The sequence below is a fragment of the Dama dama genome, chromosome 5, assembly GCF_033118175.1.
Source record: "Dama dama isolate Ldn47 chromosome 5, ASM3311817v1, whole genome shotgun sequence".
Classification (NCBI taxonomy): domain Eukaryota; kingdom Metazoa; phylum Chordata; class Mammalia; order Artiodactyla; family Cervidae; genus Dama; species Dama dama.
Window position 1 is genome coordinate 18,890,588 of NC_083685.1, and position 20,698 is coordinate 18,911,285.

A 20,698-nucleotide genomic window follows, 5' to 3' on the forward strand; every position below is an offset into this window, starting at 1 on the left:
CCCCTCTTTCTAAAGATGGGGTGAGGGCTGGGGGTGGCACTGATCTTGAACTCACCAGAATTGCCTTGCGTTCTGCTAACAGCCCCACTTGTTGGCACTCCTTGGCACTGCCTCTTAAGTAGAGCTTTTTCAGCCTTGCATCCATGGATGACCTTCCAGGAGATTCTGAAATCCCTAAAACTCTGCAAAGTGAGGCACCTGTGGGCATTTCTTCTCACTTTCATCAGATTCTCCATAGGGGGAGGGGAGTCTTTAAATAGCAACAGTATTTCAGGGCTGTTATTTCTGCAGTAAGGGAACAGGAGTCTTTCAGATTTCATCCACTGTCCCCTGATAACACAGAACTGAAGTTCAAAGCCAGTAACGCAGCGCCGTGGGCTGGATTCACATTTGAAGTGCAGGGAACCTTCAGCCCACAGTCTGGAGAAAGCAGCAGTTCTAAAACAGTCTCTCCAGACGTCATGAAAGCTGGCAACCATCAAGGCTCTGCAGAACACTGAATTAGTTGATAAATTCGGAGCCTTTTCTGACCCTGTTTACAGATGACGACCCGTTAAATGGGCTCAACACCTACCTTATGCGGTAAAGTGTCACGTAGTGTGACCCCACAGGATGTGCTCAGTGTGTGATTAAAACTACTCCCATAGCAGCTCACCTGTTTGGTCTTCACTAGAAGAATCTATCTGGCAGTGAGCTGCCCCAGAGCAGTGCATTGCAAACTTCAGCATCAAGTGAGTCACCTGGGGATCTTGTTTAAATGGGGCCTGGGAATCTGAATTGCTAAGCCACGCCCAGGTGACGCTGATACTGCTGTCGTGGGGACCGCCCTCTCAGTAGGGAGGTACTCTCGTGCTCAGTCGTGTCCGACTCTTTCTGACCCCATGGACTGTGGCCCACCAGGCTCCTCTGTCCATGAGATTTTCCAGGCAAGAATACTGGAACAGGTTGCCATTTCCTACTCCAGGGGATATTCTGGATCCAGGGATCGAATCCTCATCTCCTGCACCTCTTCACTGGCAGGTGGATTCTTTACCACTGCGCCACCTAGGAAGACCCAGGGAGGTACCAGGACATGCTTAAATTAGGGATTTGCTGAGTACATCAGCCCTGACTTGGGCATTCAATTTTGCTGTCAGCCTAAGGAAGGAAAACAGACATGAGGACAGATGACCTCAAGACCACTGACTTAATTAACCAAAAAAAAAAAAAAATCCCAAAGAGGCCCAGATTTTGCACCATTTTGCTGTTTATTTCAAGTTTACAGAGAAGCTTAAACATTTGTGGAAAAACACTGAAGGCTTATTTTTCTCTTAAGTTCATGTACTTTTCAGTGATAAATACACAGTATTTAACTTTGTACACCTGATAAAAGGAAAATGCATAGTAGAAAGGATCAGGAATAAAACAGAAGCATCGGGCATGAAATCAACCACAGAATAGAAAAGTCAGTAGTCCCATGAAACTCGGCCTGTAAAGCTGGAGAGAAGATTGAAATCAACGACCTTGAAACCTTCCCTAGCACCTTGGAAGCGAGTGGAGGTCTTGGTTCTTCCCCCTGGTGATGTGAAGCTCCCCTTTGGAAGATGGGTGAGAGCGACAGGTGGAGCCTATGTGTCTAAATTGCACAGTTCTTTGCCTCATCCTGAAAGGCTTGGAGGACGAGAGCCCTAGCTTACGAGAAAGGCCAGACCAGCGGGTAGATGGCCTCTCCGGCCCCAAGTGCCAGCAAGGGGCTAGATAAGGCTTTATGGGAGCCACTGGCCAGGCTGTGGAACAGATGGGGAAGTGAAACAGGGCGGAAGAAAGATGGATAGAGAACATGTGCTTCTTCAAGGCCACAGGTGCAGGCCACCGCTTGCTTAAAAATTGGTCCTACAGATGAGCCAGTAATGGAAGAGAAGGATAGGCATCCTTTTTGCTTACGTAGAAAAGCTGCTCATAACAGCTTCTGCCCTTTCCTGACAGAGTTGGCTTTGGGAAAAAATCAGTGTTTGTGCTCTAAGAGTGGAGACAAACCCCAAGAGTCTGCGCTCCGAGTAGCTCTAAAGCTTTCTGTTACAGCCCTCTCTGCTCATCCTTTTCTCGGTGGGGTGGTTCTTTTCCACAGCTTTCTTTGGTGTTTCTTAGTGTAAAAAAAAAAAAAAAAAACAGTAATGAACATGGGCCTCCCCCAACCCACCTGCCTGAACAGTTCAGTGCTGCCTGATCGCTGGCTTTCCACATGTGAAATCTTCAGTGGATTTCATGGTGGGAGAAATGGCATCACCCGATGCAGTTGTGTAAACACAGGAGGAGTTCTGCAGAGGCTATGCATGCTACCAGCCCCTGCCTCTCCGGGCGAGCCCCCCACAACCAGGTCAGCGTCCACAAGGACTAAGACGAAGAGCAGGCTGACTTGAACCACTGCAAGGTGCTTACTGCAAACTAACCAGACCCATTTGTTCCCAGGAGGGGTGGAGCCTGTAGATTTAAACAAGCACAGGAGGAAGAAGTACTAGATTACAGAAAGAAAGCAGGCCAGAGGACCCTCCATCAGATGGGTGTCCTTGACTCTTGGAAACCAGCCTTCTCTAACTGTACTGCTTATAAGGTAGAAAGAAGAGTCTGGCTAAACGACAGTCAAGAGCTTACGAAGATCTGCGGAAGCTCTGTGAACACACTTGGCAGCAGACACAAGACCTGCTGCTCTGTCTGCAGAAAGTGCCCCTTTCAACACAGATCAGCCAGAAGCTACAGAAGAGCTCATGCTTCTGATCCCGATTACCGACACTGTTTTCCCCAAGGCAAATGCCACAAAGCACTGGGAATCCCCCAGGCCAAGTCCTTCCAATTTTCCTCCCTCTTGAACCTCACAGTTACCCACACGGGACTCTGGAAGAAGTCACACTTGAACTGCAATCGAACTTCCCAATGTTAGTTGGAAGTCAAAAACATACACTTTTTTCTTTCTGGACTGCTGGCTACAAAAGGGGACTTCCTGTGCCAAGCCCTGGTTGCCTTGGACCCGAGGACTGCTCTAGGTTTCAAGAATCTTCTCTAAAAGGGTGCCCTACAGTTATTGTTTAGATCCTAACAGAGCTTTGCCAATAAGGATGATCATTTATGTCTCAGCTGAATGAAAGTATTTCCTAACTAGCCCTCCACAAACTGGATAACTGTTTCACTGACTACAACAATCAGCTAGTGCTGAAGAAGAAAACAGAATCTTAGCAGCCTCTAGAATACGCAGGTTATAAGCAAGCTGAGCTGCTAATACACAGGATAGATGTCATTGGCGCTAACTCTGATCACACACCTGAAGCCATGGGATAGCTCCTGGAAGCTCGAAATGATTTCTGAACTGCTCAAGAGTTCAGACTAGTTAGAAAATTGAAAGTATTTGTTGTTGTTTATTCTTAAGCCATGTAACGTACATGGAAGTGTAGGATTTAATGTCACCCTGAAGTTTCTGTAATTTAACAAGAGATTTACTAGAGCTCCTTCAACTATTTAAGAAAAGTTTCAGCTCTAAATGGCTGTCATAAACACACTTATTTAATCCTTGAGGGGAGACCTCCCACCATAACCACTGAATGCCCTTCTGGGAATGGAAAATCTGACCCCTGCCAAGCTCTTATGTATCAAGCCCTTTCCGTTTTCCTGATTACAGCTCTACTCATTAAAAAAATTTATAGTCCTTCTTAGGAATAAGTTGCATCGAATCAGGCTGCAGCTGATACTGAGGGCTAGCCCTGTCCTGACTCCATGAATCCACATTCTAGAAGGTGCCACAGTTTGGGGTTTTGCACAAAGTCACACCTGCCCTTCCTCTCCCTTTCAAATGCAGCCAAGTGTGGCCTCGGACCACACCATCAGAGTTTCCTGCTAGTTCTTCCCGACGTTCAAACCTCACACACATTTACTTGGTATCTCTTGACACCATTCTGAGTTCACAAGGAAGGATTTTTGGCATAAAAACGTCTTAAAAAGCAATTGTCCCCCAATGCACGTGGCTTTGGGTCTGCAACTCCTCACACCCGCCCATTCAGCCAGCCAGCGGCCAAAGTCGATGTCATGGAGTCGTCTTTTTTTTTTTTTTTTGTCCCCTTTAAAATAAGAAAGAAATCAACAAACTAAAAACAAAACAAAACCAGAGATGACGGTCAAGGCTCTACACACGTGCTTGGTTTCCCGTAGGACATGCTGCTATGGAAACACAGGGCGCCGCCAGCGGAGGTGAGACGTGCATGCGCAGTCACGGCGGTCCGGCGGCTACTCCATCACCTCGTCCGGCCGCGCAGGATGAGTGTGCTCTAGGGAGCCGGGGCCTGGGACCCCCCAACTCTCCACGCCAGGGCCGCCTTTCATGAGAGCACTTCCTCCTCCCCTACGGGGGCCGGGTCGGAGCCCTGGAGGCTGTCTTCGCTGCCTTGCTTCCTGCTCACCGAACAAAAAAACCACATTAAGTCCTGGGGTGATGCGGGCAGGGCCCTGAACCAACGTCTCTGGCCGTCCTACACTGCCTGGACCATTATTTACGTCTGCTTTTACAGTCTCTCCCCCTTTTTTCTTGCTCTTGTGAAAGTTTCGAAGGAGACTTTGCATCTCTTTGGCAAATGGAAAACCAGTATCATGTGCCAAAAATAGCAAGGGATATAAACTATAAACATAGACGCGAACCTGTGGGCCTGACACCTAAAACCGTGGCACAGAGCACAGGCCGTGTGGGCTCCACACTGGGGCCTGTTCACAGAGAATGTAGGCATCTTCGCTTCCCCCGCGTTAGGCCCTAAGCTCTTGCAGGGCAGGAACCGTGACTGTCTTCAGTCTCCTGGTGTGTTTCCTGGGGGACACAAGCAGGACCACCCAACTTGGCCTGGCACAAAGCCAGCCTTCAGGACATGGTTATCAACAGAAATGTGCTGAGCACACAGGCCCAAGGGATGCCTCCGACAGAGAGAAGGGCCCTCATCTTGGCAATGTGTGACCAGAGCAGAAGAGACTAGGTTGGTGGGAAGTGTCCCCATGTCCCCAAGAGGCCATACCCCGAAGTGCCCCCAGCTACAGCTGCCTGGGGTGACGGACGTGGGCCACATGATGGGAAATGTGAGGGAAAGTCCCTAAGGAGAGGCCCAAACCCTTTACCAACATTAAGCAAAGAATGCCTGTCCTAAGGAGAGCCACTGGGCTTGCCACACAGGACTGGTATCTCTTGCATGCCTTTGGCCAGAAGGGGAACTGTCCTATGCATGAGGCAAGGGCATGATGTCCATACATTCCTAGGAAGAAACTCCTCTTTGTTTAAAAATCACACACATTGGCTATTATGTTTCTGCCAAAGAAGAGAGGGTCAAGTCTCTGGGGAGGAGAGATGTAATTGGATACCCAGGGAGGCCCAACAGCTGTCTGCTCATACCAGCTGGTCTCACTGCTGAGGGGCGTGGGCCCAAGGCCTCCAAGACTGCCTAAGCCGTAGGAGCTCCAGAGTGCTGGACCACTGGGACAAGCAAAAGCATCCACCCGTGGGCTAAGGGCAAGGGCAGGTAATCCCCAGGTGCTTCTGGGTCAGAGATGAGGGAAGAGAGAGGCAGTAAGGTCTTTTGGGCCAATCTCAAGTCTTTGGTGTCCTGCAACTTTGATCTCATTAAAAACAGAAGATGAAATAAACAGACTTGCACAAAAAGGAAGGCAAACTGTAAAACAGGTTGTGAAGAGAAGGGACAAGCACAGGCCAGCCCATTAGGCTTCAACCTGTGACCTTGTAAGGCTCACATTGTAAGTGAGGCCACCTCATCACACGGCTGTCGAGATGCCTGAGAACACTGTGGCAGGGACGGAGGCAGCCTTCACAGGCTGTGCATGATTGGTTCTGAGGGATAACTGCTGTTTTCCCTGCTCTGGAAGAGCACAAATGATCTACAGATGGTCTTCCTACGTTACTGTATAAGTACCTGGCTCCTATGGTGGCCAAGAAATTTCATCTCATAAGCCAACTCCTAACAAACAAATGCCGCTTGCACAGGCATCGTTCAGGGCAGCATTATTCATGCATGACAGCCCCCAAAGTGGAAAGTGTATTCATCACCAAATGAATGGAGAAACAAAGTGTGGGTATATCCATACAATGGAATATGATCAAGCCATAAAAAGGAATGAAGTTCTGACACATGCTGCACCATAGATGAACCTCAGAAACATTAAGCTGAGTGAAAGAAGCCAGACACAAAGGCCACATACTGTATGATTCCATTTACATGAAATGTCCAGAATGTGTAAATCTATAGAAACTGCAAGTAGCCTCGTGCTGGCTGGGGAATGGAGGAGTTGGGTGGTGAGAGACGAGGGTACAGAGTTTCTTCTTGAGCTAATGAAAATATTCTAAAACTGACTGTAGTGATGGTTACACAACTCAGCAAATATATTAAATTCTATTGAGTTATATACTCTAAATGGGTGAAGTGTATGGTATGTGACTTACAGCTCAACATAGCAGCTTTTAAGACTTAGAAATGATTGCCTGGAGCTCCCAACTGAGAATGAGGTGGTGAGCTGGGCTCAATGGGCAGAGTCCCAGGACTGCTATCCTGTCACAGGCACGGGGTGGGGAAGGATCATCGTGTCATCTCAGGCTTGCAGGGACAGAAATGCTCCTCTGTCTTAGGAGGTGCTGGGACGGCTAAGCTGGGCATGTGTTTGGAAGAGGATGGCGGACTCGGGGGAATAGGTCTGGATCCTTCTCCCAACCAGGGGAGCTTTCACACTCATTTGCAACAGGCTGGATGGGGACTTATTTTCTAGGTCTTAACCCATCAGAGAAGAAGGGGCAGATGCTGGAGAGCCCCAGGGGGGAAACCCCTGAGCACAGCATGCCTGCTCTAGGCTCTGACCACCAAGCCCAGATCAGGGGCGGCCTCGGCCCAAGACATAGCTTCAAGGCGGTTGACGTGCACCGAGCCTAGGTGGGTGCCAGACTAGGTCTAAGACCCGGGTGAGTTCACAGGCATTCCGGGTGGAGCGCCATGCACCCGCAGCCCCAGCCCACATGCACGACCCGCTGCCAGGTCCAAGCCCCTAGATGCCCCCTGTTTTCCTCCTGGGTCTGGAGGCCCCGGGCTGGAAGGAAGGTCCGCCTGGGTGCAGATGCCCCGTGCTCTGCGGCTGCCCCCGCCCCCAGGCCCTGGCAGAGGCGAAGGCACAGGCAGGCAGGCATTACCTTGGGCTCAGACAGGGGCTCACACTCCCTGGTTGGTTTTTTGCTGGAATCGCCGGAGGGGAGGGAAAAGGGAAGTGAGAAGGGACACTTGGCACCCATGGCATGCTGGTCCCCCAACCCCCAGAGACACTCAGACCCCAAACACCAGCTTCACGGAGCTGTTGCCAGGGTGGTCAGGAGCAGGACACCCCCCCCCCCCCGACTGTGAGACGTTTTGGGGGGTGGTGGTCCCATGAGTGAGACTGGCTTTGCTCACTCATCATGGGGCCACAATCCCACCATCAAGCATGCATGCTCTGGGGTCTAACAGCCTGATAATCAACCATTCTCCACCCCTGTTAAAATGCATGTACCCCCGGAGAAAGGTAAAAGCTCCCTGTGGTCAGTCAAGGAGGCAGGCTGGGTCCAGGATCGGGCAAAAACCAAAGCCAGCAGCTTTGCTCTGACTTCCCTAAGAGAGCCCAGCAGGGCTGATCTGAGTCTGGACACCGCTGCTGAAAGAATGCGCCGAGAGGGCGGGGCAGGGCGGCCTCCAGCTCCCCACCCCAGGGATACTCACCTGAGCAGGTTTCCAGGCGCTGACAAGGAACGCTCCTCCCGCCGGCTGCCCTCAAACGGGTTCCCGAAGGAGCGTTTTCGTATCATGGTCTTCACCAGGATCTGGAAAGGAGAGGAGGCTCAGCTACCTGGGGGTGGGAGGACTCCAGGCAACAACCTCCCTCGTGCCAGAGCACGAGTCTCCCATCTTCTTCCCTTCCCCTCCCCTCATTCCCACCCCCCCACACACACACACCCTGCCCCCTGCCAGTTCCCAGGACTGATTGCTGATGGCGAGCCTTTGAGAAACACCCACCCAGCATACAGGAACCAAAGCCATCACCAAGTCTCACTGGCCCACAGCCAGAATCTTCCACAGCTCCCTGGTTGTCAACAAGATAGGTCTAAGCTCCACAGTCTGACATCCAGAGCCTGTCAATCTAGTCTTGGCCTACCCGACTGCAGGAGAGCTGGCCTGCACCGTTTGTGCAGTGTCCGTGGCACCATCTGTCTCACCTGAGCCATCGCTGGACGTGCCCTCCTGGCCCATCAACCTGTCTCCTCTTCAAGGCGAGGCTTTTACTGTCGGTGAAAGCCGTCTACAACCTCCCCAACAGGCAACCAATTACTGCTTCCCAGGTATAATCTGAGAGGGAGGGGGATCACTGCGCTTTTAATTAATTTATTTTTTTTCATTTATTTTTATTAGTTGGAGGCTAATTACTTTACAGTATTGTAGTGGTTTTTGCCATACATTGACACGAATCAGCCATAGATTTACATGTGTTCCCCATCCCAATCCCCCCTCCCTGCACTTTTAAATGTAATTCACACGGCTTAAAATTCACCGCTTTAAAGTGTACAGTTCAATGGTTTTTAGTATATTCACATCACCACTATCTAATTTCAGAACATTTACATCCCTGCCGAGAGAAACCCAGTACCCATTAGCAGCCGCCCCCGCTCCTCCTCCCAGTCCCTGGCAACCACTGATCCACTTTCTGTCTCTATGGGTTTGTCTTTTTTTATATCGTATAAATGGAATCATTCAGTATGTAGCCTTTGGGGTCTGGCTTCTTTCACTCAGCAAGCATGATGTTTTCAAGCTCCACCATGTTGCATTGTTTTATTCCTTTTTATGGCCTGGTAATAATCCTTTGTGTGGATACACCATATTTTGCTTATTTGTTCATCCATTGGTGGATATTTGGACTGTTTCCACTTGGGGGCTATTGTGACTAATGCTACTATGTACATCTGTGTACAAGAGTTTGTGTGGACATACTTTCCACACAAAATGTTTTCATTTCTCTTGGGTGTACACCTAGGAGTGGAATTCTTAGATCATCTGGTAACTCTCTGTGTAACACTTTAAGGAGCTGCCCGACTGTCTTACAGCGGCTGCACCGTTCTACAGTCCCAGCAGCAATACAAAAGGGTACCAGTTCCTCACGGGGGGCTGCATTTTTGTTGAGGATGAGAAGCATTGGTCCCAGTCTAAGGAGCTGAGGAGACATCCCAGGATACGGAGGGTGGCCCATCCACAGGTTGGTGTGATGTGAGGGCAAGAGAGGTCCTGAAAGCCCTTCTAAGCCTGAGAGGCGCTGGGAGCCGGCCCGTCCATGGCCGTGAGACAGAACTCTTTGGTGTCCCCCACCCCGCCCACCGGGAGACAGACAGGGTCCGCAGCTTGGTTGTGAAACACCTGCCAGAGGAGGGAATCTTTGAGGAAAGGGTCAATATCCCTCCATCAGGTCCCTCAGGCACTGCTCAGCTTCTCCCCTCTGCCTCCCAGTCTGCCCCTCAGCCCATCCTTTCTTTTTTTAAAAAAAAAGTTAATTTGGCTGCATTGGATCTTTAGTTGTGGCTCAAGGGGGTCTTCACTGCATCATGTGAGATCATTTGTTGCAGTGCACAGACTCTCTAGTTGGGGCTCATGGGCTCCAGAGCATGTGGGCTCAGTAGTTGGATCACAAGGGCTTAGCTGCGGAAGCATGTGGGATCTTAGTTCCCTGACCAAGGACTGAACCCGTGTCCCCTGCACAGCAAGGATTCTTAACCACTGGACCATCAGAGAAGTCTCTCGCCCTATCCTTTCTGAAACGCATACCTGATTCCCTCACGCCCTGACTTGGTATCTCTCACCCATATGAGTTTGGAACTTAACCTCTTACGTACCACGGAGCCATGAAAGGTTCATGGTGATGCTTTTGGCTGCTGTAGTTCATGAAGGAATTTTCAAAGTGGCCTCAACACCTGTAAGGCTCTGGCCTCCCTTCCAAGTAAAGTATGATGTCTCGTCAAGCTGTTTCATATACTAAGCCTCTGGACTTTTTTAAAAAAGATTTTCATGCTAAAAGAGTAAGGGGAAGTATTTCTAAAAACCACTGATTTACTAAAAGTTAGAAACCACCAAATGTCCATCCACTGATGAACAGATAAAATATGCTCTATCCCTACAATGGAACACTATTCAGCCCTAAAAAGGAATGACTGGGTACAATGTGGATGAATCTTGAAAACATCATGTTGAGTGAAAGAAACCTGATACAAAAGGCCACTTACTGTACGATTCCATTTACATGAAATGTCCAGTATAGGCAAATCTATTGAAACAGGAAATATCGACTAGTAGATGCCAGGGGTTGGGGGTGATTGGGGAGGGAAGAGTGAGTGACTATCAACAGGTATGGGTTTTCTTTTGGGGATGATGAAAATGTTTCAGAACTAGAGATGTGATGGTTGCACAATACTGTAAATGTATTAAATGCCACTGTATTTATTGTTCACTTCAAAAAGCTTAATTTTATATTACAAGAATTTGACCTCAATTTAAAGAAAGAAAAGAAAAATGCTGAGATAGAGAACGAAGGCCGTGCCTCTTGACAAGCATGCGTGGTGCCTCCCTTGCCAAGGCCCGCGCTCTGTGGTTTCTGGAACACAAGAACCCTGGTTCGCTCCCCCAGTGAGCCTGGCCAGCCCTCAGGATCCAGCGGAAGGGGTTCCTACCCTGCGAAGCCTCCCACTCCCGCGCCTCTCCCCGCTGGCCTGTCACTGTGTGGACACTCAGCGTGTAATGGCACCAAAGGGTGATCCTTTCTTTCCAGGTTCATCTTTATCAAGAGGCCAAGAGCCCTATGAGGGCTGGCACTGTCCCGTGCTCATCTCTGTAACCTCGTGCCTGGCACACACAGCTGAAGCCCCCACAGCCTCCCTGTCCCCCACAATTCAGTCTCCACATGGGACCTTCCCAAGGCCAACACTGATCATGCCACTCCGCTGAATCAAATCCTGCAGGTGCTTCCCACACTTCTGGGACCAAGATTTAAAGTTCTGCTGTGGCCTCAGGACTTGTGCACTCTGGCCCCACTTCCTGTCCAGCCTCATGCCACCCTCCTTCCACCTCCTTTGCCCTGTTTCAGCTGCCCTGACTTTCCTAAGGTTCCTCGTGGGCCTAGCCGCCTCCCAACAGAGGGTTGCTGCATATGCTGCTCCCTTTTCAGGAACACCCCATCCTTTACCCTCTCGGCCTGATGAACACCCCACCATCCTCTCAGCACACGCCTTCCAGGAGGCCTTCTCCAACCCATTACCTGGGCTGCAACCCCCCTAGGAGGTTCCCTCATAGCCCCTCTGTACCTGCACATTTACTTCTTGGTTCTTTGCCCAGCCTCCGCAGACACCATACCAATTCTATTCACCTCTGTGTTCCCTGCTTCCACCACAGTCCTGAGACACCACTCAGTGTTCAAGAAGTATTTCCTGAATAATCAATGCCTCTTTCAGACCTCTAGGATAAGACGCCTTCTCCCAAGAATATTCACAAACAGGAACAGAACAACCCATGGTAGGTGCTGGGAGCCCAACGTCAGCTGCCTTCCCCACCACAGGCTCAGGACATAGGTGCGGTGGGTGGACTAGAAGGAGGGGATGGGCGTGGGTGAGTGTTCAACAGTGAAGATCATGCAGAGGCCCCTAGTGGGGGAGGAGGACGAGGATGTGAATGGATCCCCCAGGGCTCAGGTTCTAGAGGGAGAGAGAAAGTATGTGGGGAAGCAGAGGGCGAGGTGCGAAGCTGGGAGCGAAGGAGCCAGCACTGGGGCTCCTAAGGTCACTCGAGGCTGCACGTAGTATCTGGTCCCCCCACAGAGCCCAGGGCCCTGCTGCCGGGGCTGGTGCCGACTGAACACACCCAGGACTCCCCAGGTGGCCATGGCAAGGCAGCCCACTGGATTCCTCCCCTAGGGCTGTTGCCCAGCCCCCAGCCCCCTGAGAGTCTTCCCTCCTGGAGTCAGACACCCTCTGGGCACAGCCTTGGCAAGTAGGCGATTCTCTGTCTCCAAGGTGATTCTCTAGCTCCATCTTCCTGGATCAGGACCCAAATTTAAGGCCATAAAAGGGGGTCCAGTAGCCCCTGAGCAAACACCCTCCTCCAGGAGCTGTGAAGAGTAGCCCTGGCAGTTGCCCACACTGCAGAGATGGGACGAGCTAAGCCGTCTGCTCTGGGAACAGGAGACCCAGTCAGGGGGTAGCCCCTCTTAAGAGACCTTGGCTCCAGCTCCCCCAGGCACCTGCCTTGGTCTTTCTAAAGCTCCTCCTTCTCCCCTGGACACGCTCTGAAAGCAGGAATTCCACAAGGGGCAGGACAATCCTCAGAGAGGGGCTACCCTGTTTAAGTACCCTGGGACCCAGCTGCAGAGAGAACTCAAGCTAGAAGACGCAGGGGCCACCTGGCCTGCCACGTGACCAAGGCCCAGGGGCTGGGAGCTGTGGGTGAGGGGCAGACCCGGCCAATCCCTGACTCTCAGGCCCAACACCTGCTTCTCAGTTGCCCGCCCGTGTCCTGGTTCGTCCTTGTCAGGACGCCTGTGGCTCTCTGGCCCTGCTCTTGAGCAGCGGTTCATCCTGCCTTACCACGGTTGCCAGGCTGGGAATGTGTTTGACCGAATTCTCGACCTCCTCTTCGGTCACCTCGACCAGTGTGCAGTTCTCGTCCTCCGATGGCAGCGGCTCCGCCCCATGCCTCGTGACCCAGGGGTGCAGCTTCAACGAAGGACAGGAGGGGTGAGGGGCTGTTGCCACTGGCTCTCAGGGACCCTGCCTGTGAGCAGAGCCAGGGAGGGGACGCGGGAGGGGAGAGGCAGTGGCCTGAGGTCAGGGATGCAAGAGAGCAGGCAAGGCAGGCAGAGGGCGGGGGTGAGCCAGGTGGGAGGAAACATGAGACAGACGGAGAACGGGAGGGAGCTGCGAGGCCAGAATGTGAGACGGACTGGATTCTCCATCTCGCCCCGTGTCTTGGCAGAAGAGCCTGAAATTTGCCATCTGCCTTGCATGGTTGTCCGAGGAGCACCCATGACTCCTCTGCAACTCTCTCTGATGCCTGGAAAGCTCAGTTCAGAGCAGGCAGCATCCTTCCCATTTTACAGAAAGGGAAACTGATGCTCGGGGTGGCGCAGGGAGACCACTGAGAAGAACACAATCGGGAGGGGACTTTGGCAGAGGTCTGCCCAACTACCTGCCCCTGGGATCCAAGCCTTTATCTGTAACCTTTTGGGCTGCCCCCTCTTCAACTGCTAGTTAGCTGAGTGCCTAGGAGTTCCCGAAGAAAATCTCTAGATTTCTGAAAGGTCCATGTGTGTGCACGTGGCTGTAAGGGATCAGTAGGGATCTTATCTAATGCTGCTCTTGCAACATAGCAGAATTCAGCAGGCCAGGGTCAGAGGTGGAGGGTCAAACTGCTCACTAACTTCCTCTCACACCCACTGTATTTCTCAAAGGGATAGGAAGGGTCAAAGAAAAGACCCCAAGATTTCGGCAGCCACAATGGAGCATACAGAGACTCTGGTCTGGTCTGGGGAGGTGGAGGCCATCAATCCAAGCCAAGTGGAGCAAGTGCCCGGCTGGTAGCAGATCCCACTTCCACAATCACAGTGAACACAAGTCCCAAATCCTCCCCCACCAGCTCCCAGCACCCCAGAGGCCCCAGGGCATGGGAGGGCGGTGGTGCAGAAAACGTTGTGGCGCTGTAAACAGGAATTGGGGCCTGACTGAGGCAGGGTTGAGCCAAAAAATCCCAAGCAGAGGACACAGGCTGAGCCCCTGGCACACGCCCCAAGAGGCAGCAGGTACCTTGATCTCTGGCACCACGATCCTCGACTCAGGGTTCTTGTCCAACATGCGTGTGATCAGGTCCTTCAAATCCTCGGCTATGTCAGGCCTGGGGGGAGGACATACATCAGGGGTAGGAGACGTCACCAAGGGCTTGGAGAAGGTAGCGACTTGCAGTACATGGAGGATACTCACTGATCTGGAAATTCCAGGGCCTGACTCTTGATCTTACTGTGTAAACACATGATCCGCTCGTCCATGAACGGGCACTGCGAAGAGAGATCAGGGACAGAGCAGCCATCAAGGGCTGCCACAGCTGTCCTGCAAGGGTGGGTGGCACTCCACATAGGTCACAGCAGAGAAAGAAACAGCCCAGCGGCCCAGTCCGGGGAGGAGGCAGTTCCCATTCCCCAGAGATCTAAAAGGACCAGGAGTGTCTTTCCAGAAGAGTTTGAGCCTTCCTAACTACACTGACTTTCCCCTGTAGCTGTGCTTTAATTTACCTACATAAAATGTTAGTCACTCAGTCGTGTCTGACTCTTTGTGACTCCATGGACCATAGCCCGCCAGGTTCCTCTGTCCATGGAATTCTCCAGGCAAGAATACTGGAGAGGGTAGCCATTCCCTTCTCCAGGGGATCTTCCCAACCCAGGAATTGCACCTGGGGCTCCCCCACTGCAGGCAGATTCTTTCCCATCTGAGCCATCAGGGAAGACCATACAGCAAAGGCCAAAAGCAAACACTCATTTCACCCACCTGCCCTGTGAACATTAATAATACAAAGGACAATACAAAAGACAAAGCAAGCCGTAGTTGTGATTGGTGAGGGCTCAGCCTGGGCCAGGCATTGTATTGAGGTTTCTCAGGACCAACATCTCATTTGGCTGTTACCTCTGCCTGGAATGTTCTTCACACCAGTATCTGCATGGCTTGTTTTCTCCCATCATTTAGGTGTCTGATCAAAGTTCAACCTCTCAGGGAGGTCTTCCAGAGCTCCTGCCTAAAAACGGACACCCACTCCACCTCCATATGATTTCTCACCATCGCATCTCCCCTCCTGACATTATATTCCGTATGTATTTGGGAGATTTCCCCAGTGGTCAGTGGTTAGGACTCTGCGTTCCCATTGCTAGGGACACAGGTTCAATCCCTGATTGGGGAACTAAGATCCCACATGCCACATGGTGTGGCCAAAACATAAAACCATACGTGTTTATTCACTGCTTAAACTCCTGCACGGGAATGTTAGCTCCCAGAGGGCATGGATTTTTGTCTGTCTTGCTCACTGCTGACACCCAGTGCCCAAGAACATCCCTGGCACAAAGTAGGGGCTCAATAAGTACCTGCTGAATCAATGAATGCTTGAATTATTTCTGCTGATCCTCTCAGAAGCCATAAAAAATAGTAAATACTGGACTTCTGTAGTGGCCCAGTGGTTAAGAATCTGCCTGCTAATGCAGCAGACCTGGGTTCCATACCTGGTCCAAGAAGATCCCACATGCCACAGGGGAACTAAACCTGTAAGTCACAACTACTGAGCCTGCACTCTAGAGAAAGCGTTCTGCAACTGCTGAGCCCATGTGACACAGCTAGAGAGCAGCTCCCACTCACCGCAACTAGAGAAAACCTGCGCACAGCATCGAAGACCCAGGGCAGCCAGAGATGAGTAAATAAATAAATAAATAAATTTTAAAATAGTAAATATCATTCTCACTTTACAGAAGAGAAAAAGCAGAAGCTCAGAGAGGTGCCACGTCCTAGGAAGCATGAAACTGGGATTTAAGCCCAGACTGTACTCTGAAGCCTGTTCACACACCACCTCCTGGGTGACAAGGTGATCCATCCTCTCACAGGGGGAAGGGCCTGACCCAGGAGGAGCTCAGGCATTGTTCTGGAAAAAGAAACCTTTATGCGGGGTGCTCGAAAGGCTGCAAAAGATCACAGAAAGTGACCTTGTCTACTCCTGTTCAAGGAAAATGATGCCATGCAAAACAATAACTTGAGATGTCAGGATGGCACAGGTGTATCCATTTGACAACTCATCAAATGGTACACTTTTAACATCTGTAGATTCCCTGATATGTAAATTTTAGCCCAAAAGAAAAAAAAGAAAGCCACAGATAGTGAGCGCTGGCTCATGACTGCACTCTGAAGCATATGTAAGAAGGTATAATTCTTACAACTTGACTACAGGATTGAAAATTTTCTAATCAAATGTTGGGTTGTGGGGAGGAGATTATAAACGCCTTTACTTCTATGGGATCAGTTTCTTAAGCTTTCCTCAACAGGAGCATAAGCTCAGGAGAAGGAATAATTCTCACTTTTACTGCTCACATAATCAGTCTGAACTTTAGAATTAAAAATAGAAGCCCCTAAATATGAGTAATATAAAAATAACAAAAGAACAACAAAATGAAGACAAATAGCACTCCCTAAATCAATAATGCCAAATGTTTTAAATTCCATTCCAATTCTATTCTTCCAACAACAGCTTCTAGGAACACTGGTGAAAAGAACATCAAAGCAGTACCGGGCTCAGAAATAAAGATTGCAGTTATTGATTAGTGATGCCTATCTCCTGTTTAGGAGTGGAAAGAGGTGCACATTTGCTGTCCTTGACCTAAATTCATCCACTGTATTTACGACCTCTAGAGCCTCTACCAAAATCCTGTTTTAGCAGGTTGTCTTTTCACAGATACGACTGTTATGTACAGCTATGTACCTTTGGGAAGGCACACTTTTCCATATGCAGATCTAACTGTGGAAATAAAATGAAATAACTTTTAAACGGGTAAGTTCTATCTCCCTGCAAGGGTAACTATTAGTCCAAGGGAGCCACTCACAACGCCCAGGACACAGGACACCCCACCTTACCTGGCCAAACACAAAGCAGTACAGTGTCACACCCATAGCCCAAACATCCAGTGCCTGCAAGAAAAAGAGAGCCCAGTGTGAAGGGGCAAGGGGCAGTAAAGGGCATAACCTTCTTTCACCTGTCCAGGATCCAATCCTCCAGCTTTCCTTTGGGGAAGCACCACTTTTTGACTGCTCAGTCCATGGGAGTTTGAATGGGGCTGTTCCTGCCCATCAAACCCCAAATCTGACTGAGCACATGATTCAGGCCTGGCCAATGAAAGCGACACTTTCCCCAGGCAGTATGATTGGTTCAAGGATGGGCACATGACCCGGAACTGTCCAATCAGAGCAACACTTCGTCAAGCACAGTGATTGGTTCGAGGATGGGCATACGACCCACACTGGGCCAATTACAGCCAATCCTAGGATTTTCACTTGAGCCCTACAGAAAGAAAAATGCTCTTTCCACTGAGGCTTGTAAACTGGTAGAAAATAACCTAGAGTCGCTAATGACCGTTCACCTGGGGAGGAAACCAATTCAGGAAAACAGAGGTGAGAGATGGAGAGACAGATTCCTCTTTGAACCTCTGTATCTAGCCAAGCCTGAGGCCAAAAGAACCCCACTCCTCATCCACAAATCACTCTTTAAGCCAGTGAGTTAGATTTTTGCTACTTACAACAGAAAGGACCCTAACACAGGCAGAATTGCACATCTCAGGCAGGTCCAAACCTACCTTCCCGGAGAAGATCTTCCGGGTTTCCGAGAGCGATTCAGGAGCCATGAAGGCCGGCGTGCCCACAGTGTTAGAGAGAAGGGCATCGCTGCCCTTGAACTCATTGCTCACACCAAAGTCCGCGATCTTGATGTGCCCATCTTCTCCCACCAGCAGGTTGGAAGGTTTGATGTCCCGGTGGATGATCTTCTGGTAGTGTACTGGGGGCAGGATGGGAGAGAGGGGACAGAAAATCCACATCAAGAGCTCCATGTGGCCCACACAGCCCAGAGACACAGGCAGGAGGCCCTCTGTTCTTCCAGGGTCCCAGGCCCTTCCCAGCCTTGCTCTCCCAAGCCTGCGAAACACCCACAGCTCTGAAAGTTAAGGGAAATGTCTCTAAGGAAGCTTTCCCATCCTCCAAAGTGAGAAGTGAAATACTGACTGCCAGTAGTAATTGGTAACTGCCTGCCACAGTCTAAGTCATGTGTGCATGGAGAGTTTTTGCTGAGCTTGGCTCCCAGCTAGAAGCCTCAAAACTTGTGACAGTCAAGCATGTTTTCATTTATTAATGCCACCTCACAACCTGTTCACCAAACCAACAATGACTGGAGCAGGTCCGATTTGAAGTATGAAGCACAGCAGGGCTGGGACTTGGCTAATGGTTCCTGCCTAGGTGTCTGCCCATGGGCAAGGACAATCCTACAATCTGGAAGACCCAACTGCGTTTCTGAGGTGATGATGATGATGATGATGATACTGGTAATAGGAGCAGCAGCTGCTTTTACTGAATGCCCAGTCTGGGCCCTCACCCTGTGTTAAGTGCTTCCCATTCACCCCATTTCAGTGTCACAACAATCCTGTGTAATAACAGGCAAAGGGTACGAGTTAAAATGTTTAACAACCAGTAGCAGAAAAGACACCCTGCCAATCAGAACACTGATGTCCTGGCTGATTTCAGACCTTGTGAGAGATATTTTATTTTTTTACAGATGAGGAACTAAGGTTCCCGGAAGTTAACAGGATCCCAGGGTTGTTGGGAATAAGGGGTGATGCTAGGAAATTAACAGTGCCTGGTAGAAAGAACTGGATAAACAGTCACTAACACTATTGCCCTTAGTTTTTCTGTGTGGCCAGAAGAAGGGTTTCTGCTTGGAGGGGGTGTCACCATAGCTCAGACAGTTCTGTTTCCTGCCCACCTCCCTGTGCTCCAGGAGGGAAGTAAGAAACCTTCCACTTCCCATCCACTATCTGGGAACGCTAACCACCCCCTGGGTGAGAGACCTCCTGTGGGCCCCGCTTACAGTACTCGATGCCTTTGATTAGATCCTGGAAGTAGAAACGGGCCTGGTCTTCAGAGAGTGGTTTGAGGGTGGGCACTTCCATCACAGGCCTGAAAGGTCGACACACACATGAAAAGCAAACCAGACACACCAGCCTTTGCCCCCTCCTACCACCTCATTCAGCTTTGCAGCTCAAGAAGCTTCGGGCCTCATACCTGCTGGGGATGGGGACACTCACCCTTGGTTGACCAGTTCAAACACTGTAGGATAGAGAAGGGGGTGAATGGTTACACTGGGAAAATGGAAATCCATCTTCCTCCCCTCCTCCCCAGCTCCCAACTACCCCTAGAAACACTGAGAAGCACTGAAACTAACATGGGGGCTGGGGAGGGGAACAGTCCACTGAACCAAAACCACAGAAGGTTCTGCTTTTCTAAGTTCCCATCAGGAGGCTAGGGGTCAGAGATTTCTGGTGTCCCTGGGACCCCAGGCTGGCTATACATCTGGTCCTCAAAACAGCTGACGACCCTCTGCCAGAGGAGACAAAGCAGGGAGACTGGAAACAGGCGGGGACAGCCTCTTTCATTGTCTTCTCATACCTGGGTGTGGGAGGGGAGTCCCAGGGATACAACTGATGCTAAACTATGTCCTGTCACTCATCCACGTCCTGAGCCAAAGAACCTGCCAAAGAACAGGTCTAAGGGGCAATAGCCCAAATGTGGATTTACGGGGACACAAAATCAGCAGCCCTGGGGTCTAGCCCTGAACCCTAGCAAAGTTTCAGTTCAAGAACAAGTTTCAATGACCCCTCTCACATTTTCCAAGCTGCTAGGCTGTGTCAGGCTATGTAAACCAAGAATTGTTGGATAATGTTGTTCCAGCTCTTTAGCACTCTGTGCCCAGCTGGCCCTCAAACCTGTGACTTCGAATCAAATTAAGACTTGAAGCTAGAGGTGGGGATGGTGATCTCCCCACCACCTCAAAGGCCAGCTGATTCTGTTCCTCCTAAACAGGGCCTTTCTTGATTCACTGCCTGCTAGCTTCCTCACAGCCCTGTGTATGTGGGATCCCCCGCCCCACCATCAAGTATTAAATACACTACATTCAGGGAATGCATGGGGTTTTTGTTGTTGGAGGGGGGGCAGTATTTTTTGCATTTCTAAAAGTTGAGGTGAAATTTCAGAACATACAACTATTCTAAAGTGCATGATTTAGTGGTATCTGGCAGTCCACTGCCTCCAGGGCAAGCATCACCTCTATCTAATTCCAGCACATTTTCAGTCCCCTAAAAAGAAACCCTGTGCCCATTAGTAGTCACTCCCCAAACCCCTTCCCACAGCCCCTGGCAACCACTAATCTGCTTTCTGTTTCTATAGATTTGCCTATTCTGGACATGTCATATACATTGACTCATACAATATGTGACCCCTGATAACATGCTTTTTCACTTAGCATGTTTTCAGAATTCATCCACATTGTAGCATGTATCAGTACTTTCTTCCTTTTTATGGCTGTATAATATCCCACAGTGTGGATATGCTACATTTTGTTTACCCATTCATCAGCTGATGAACATTTGGGTTAGTTCCACATTTTGGCTATTATGAATAATGCTGCTATGAACATTCATGCATATCTGCATAAGTGTTTATGTGTGACTGTTTTCAATTCTTTGGGGGCACCTAGGAGTGGAATTGTCAGGTCATGTGGCGTAGTTATTTTAATTTTGTTCTGCTTGAACAGATATAACTGGGACTATGAAGCTGTACTTTAGGAAATGAAAAAAACAGCACAGTGGATTTCAAAGTCCCATGGAAAATGATTTTGGAGTTTTCTGTTTTCTAGAAGCACACACTGGAGCTTCTTACAGAAGAAGGGGTATTTCAAAGCTGTCCAAGGGCTGAGACGGCCAAAGGGAAAGAGCCAGCTCCTCAGACAAAAAGAAGGCTTAAAGGTTCAGATCAGAAAAGGAACTTAACTCCCCCAGGGCCCCACCCTGTTTTCAGGTT

The 20,698-nt window shown here is 50.0% G+C and overlaps 1 protein-coding gene across 4 annotated transcripts in view; it reads right to left on the bottom strand.

The window, feature by feature from the left end:
- Positions 1-1,228: 1,228 nt before the first annotated feature.
- The window catches only part of CAMKK2 (calcium/calmodulin dependent protein kinase kinase 2), a 50,934-nt gene continuing 31,464 nt past the window's right edge, over positions 1,229-20,698 (bottom strand). Inside the window, exons 8-17 of one of the 4 annotated variants that reach the window (XM_061141955.1) lie at positions 18,928-18,949; positions 18,711-18,799; positions 17,428-17,627; positions 16,712-16,765; positions 14,033-14,106; positions 13,859-13,946; positions 12,644-12,772; positions 7,752-7,852; positions 7,193-7,235; positions 1,229-4,416 (exon numbers count right to left, since the gene is read on the bottom strand). In XM_061141955.1, coding sequence (XP_060997938.1) covers positions 4,252-4,416; positions 7,193-7,235; positions 7,752-7,852; positions 12,644-12,772; positions 13,859-13,946; positions 14,033-14,106; positions 16,712-16,765; positions 17,428-17,627; positions 18,711-18,799; positions 18,928-18,949 — 965 coding nt within the window. In that variant the 3' untranslated portion in view covers positions 1,229-4,251. The remainder of the gene's footprint in view (positions 4,417-7,192; positions 7,236-7,751; positions 7,853-12,643; positions 12,773-13,858; positions 13,947-14,032; positions 14,107-16,711; positions 16,766-17,427; positions 17,628-18,710; positions 18,800-18,927; positions 18,950-20,698) is intronic. The other 3 variants (XM_061141957.1, XM_061141958.1, XM_061141959.1) reach the window with 3 other exon arrangements.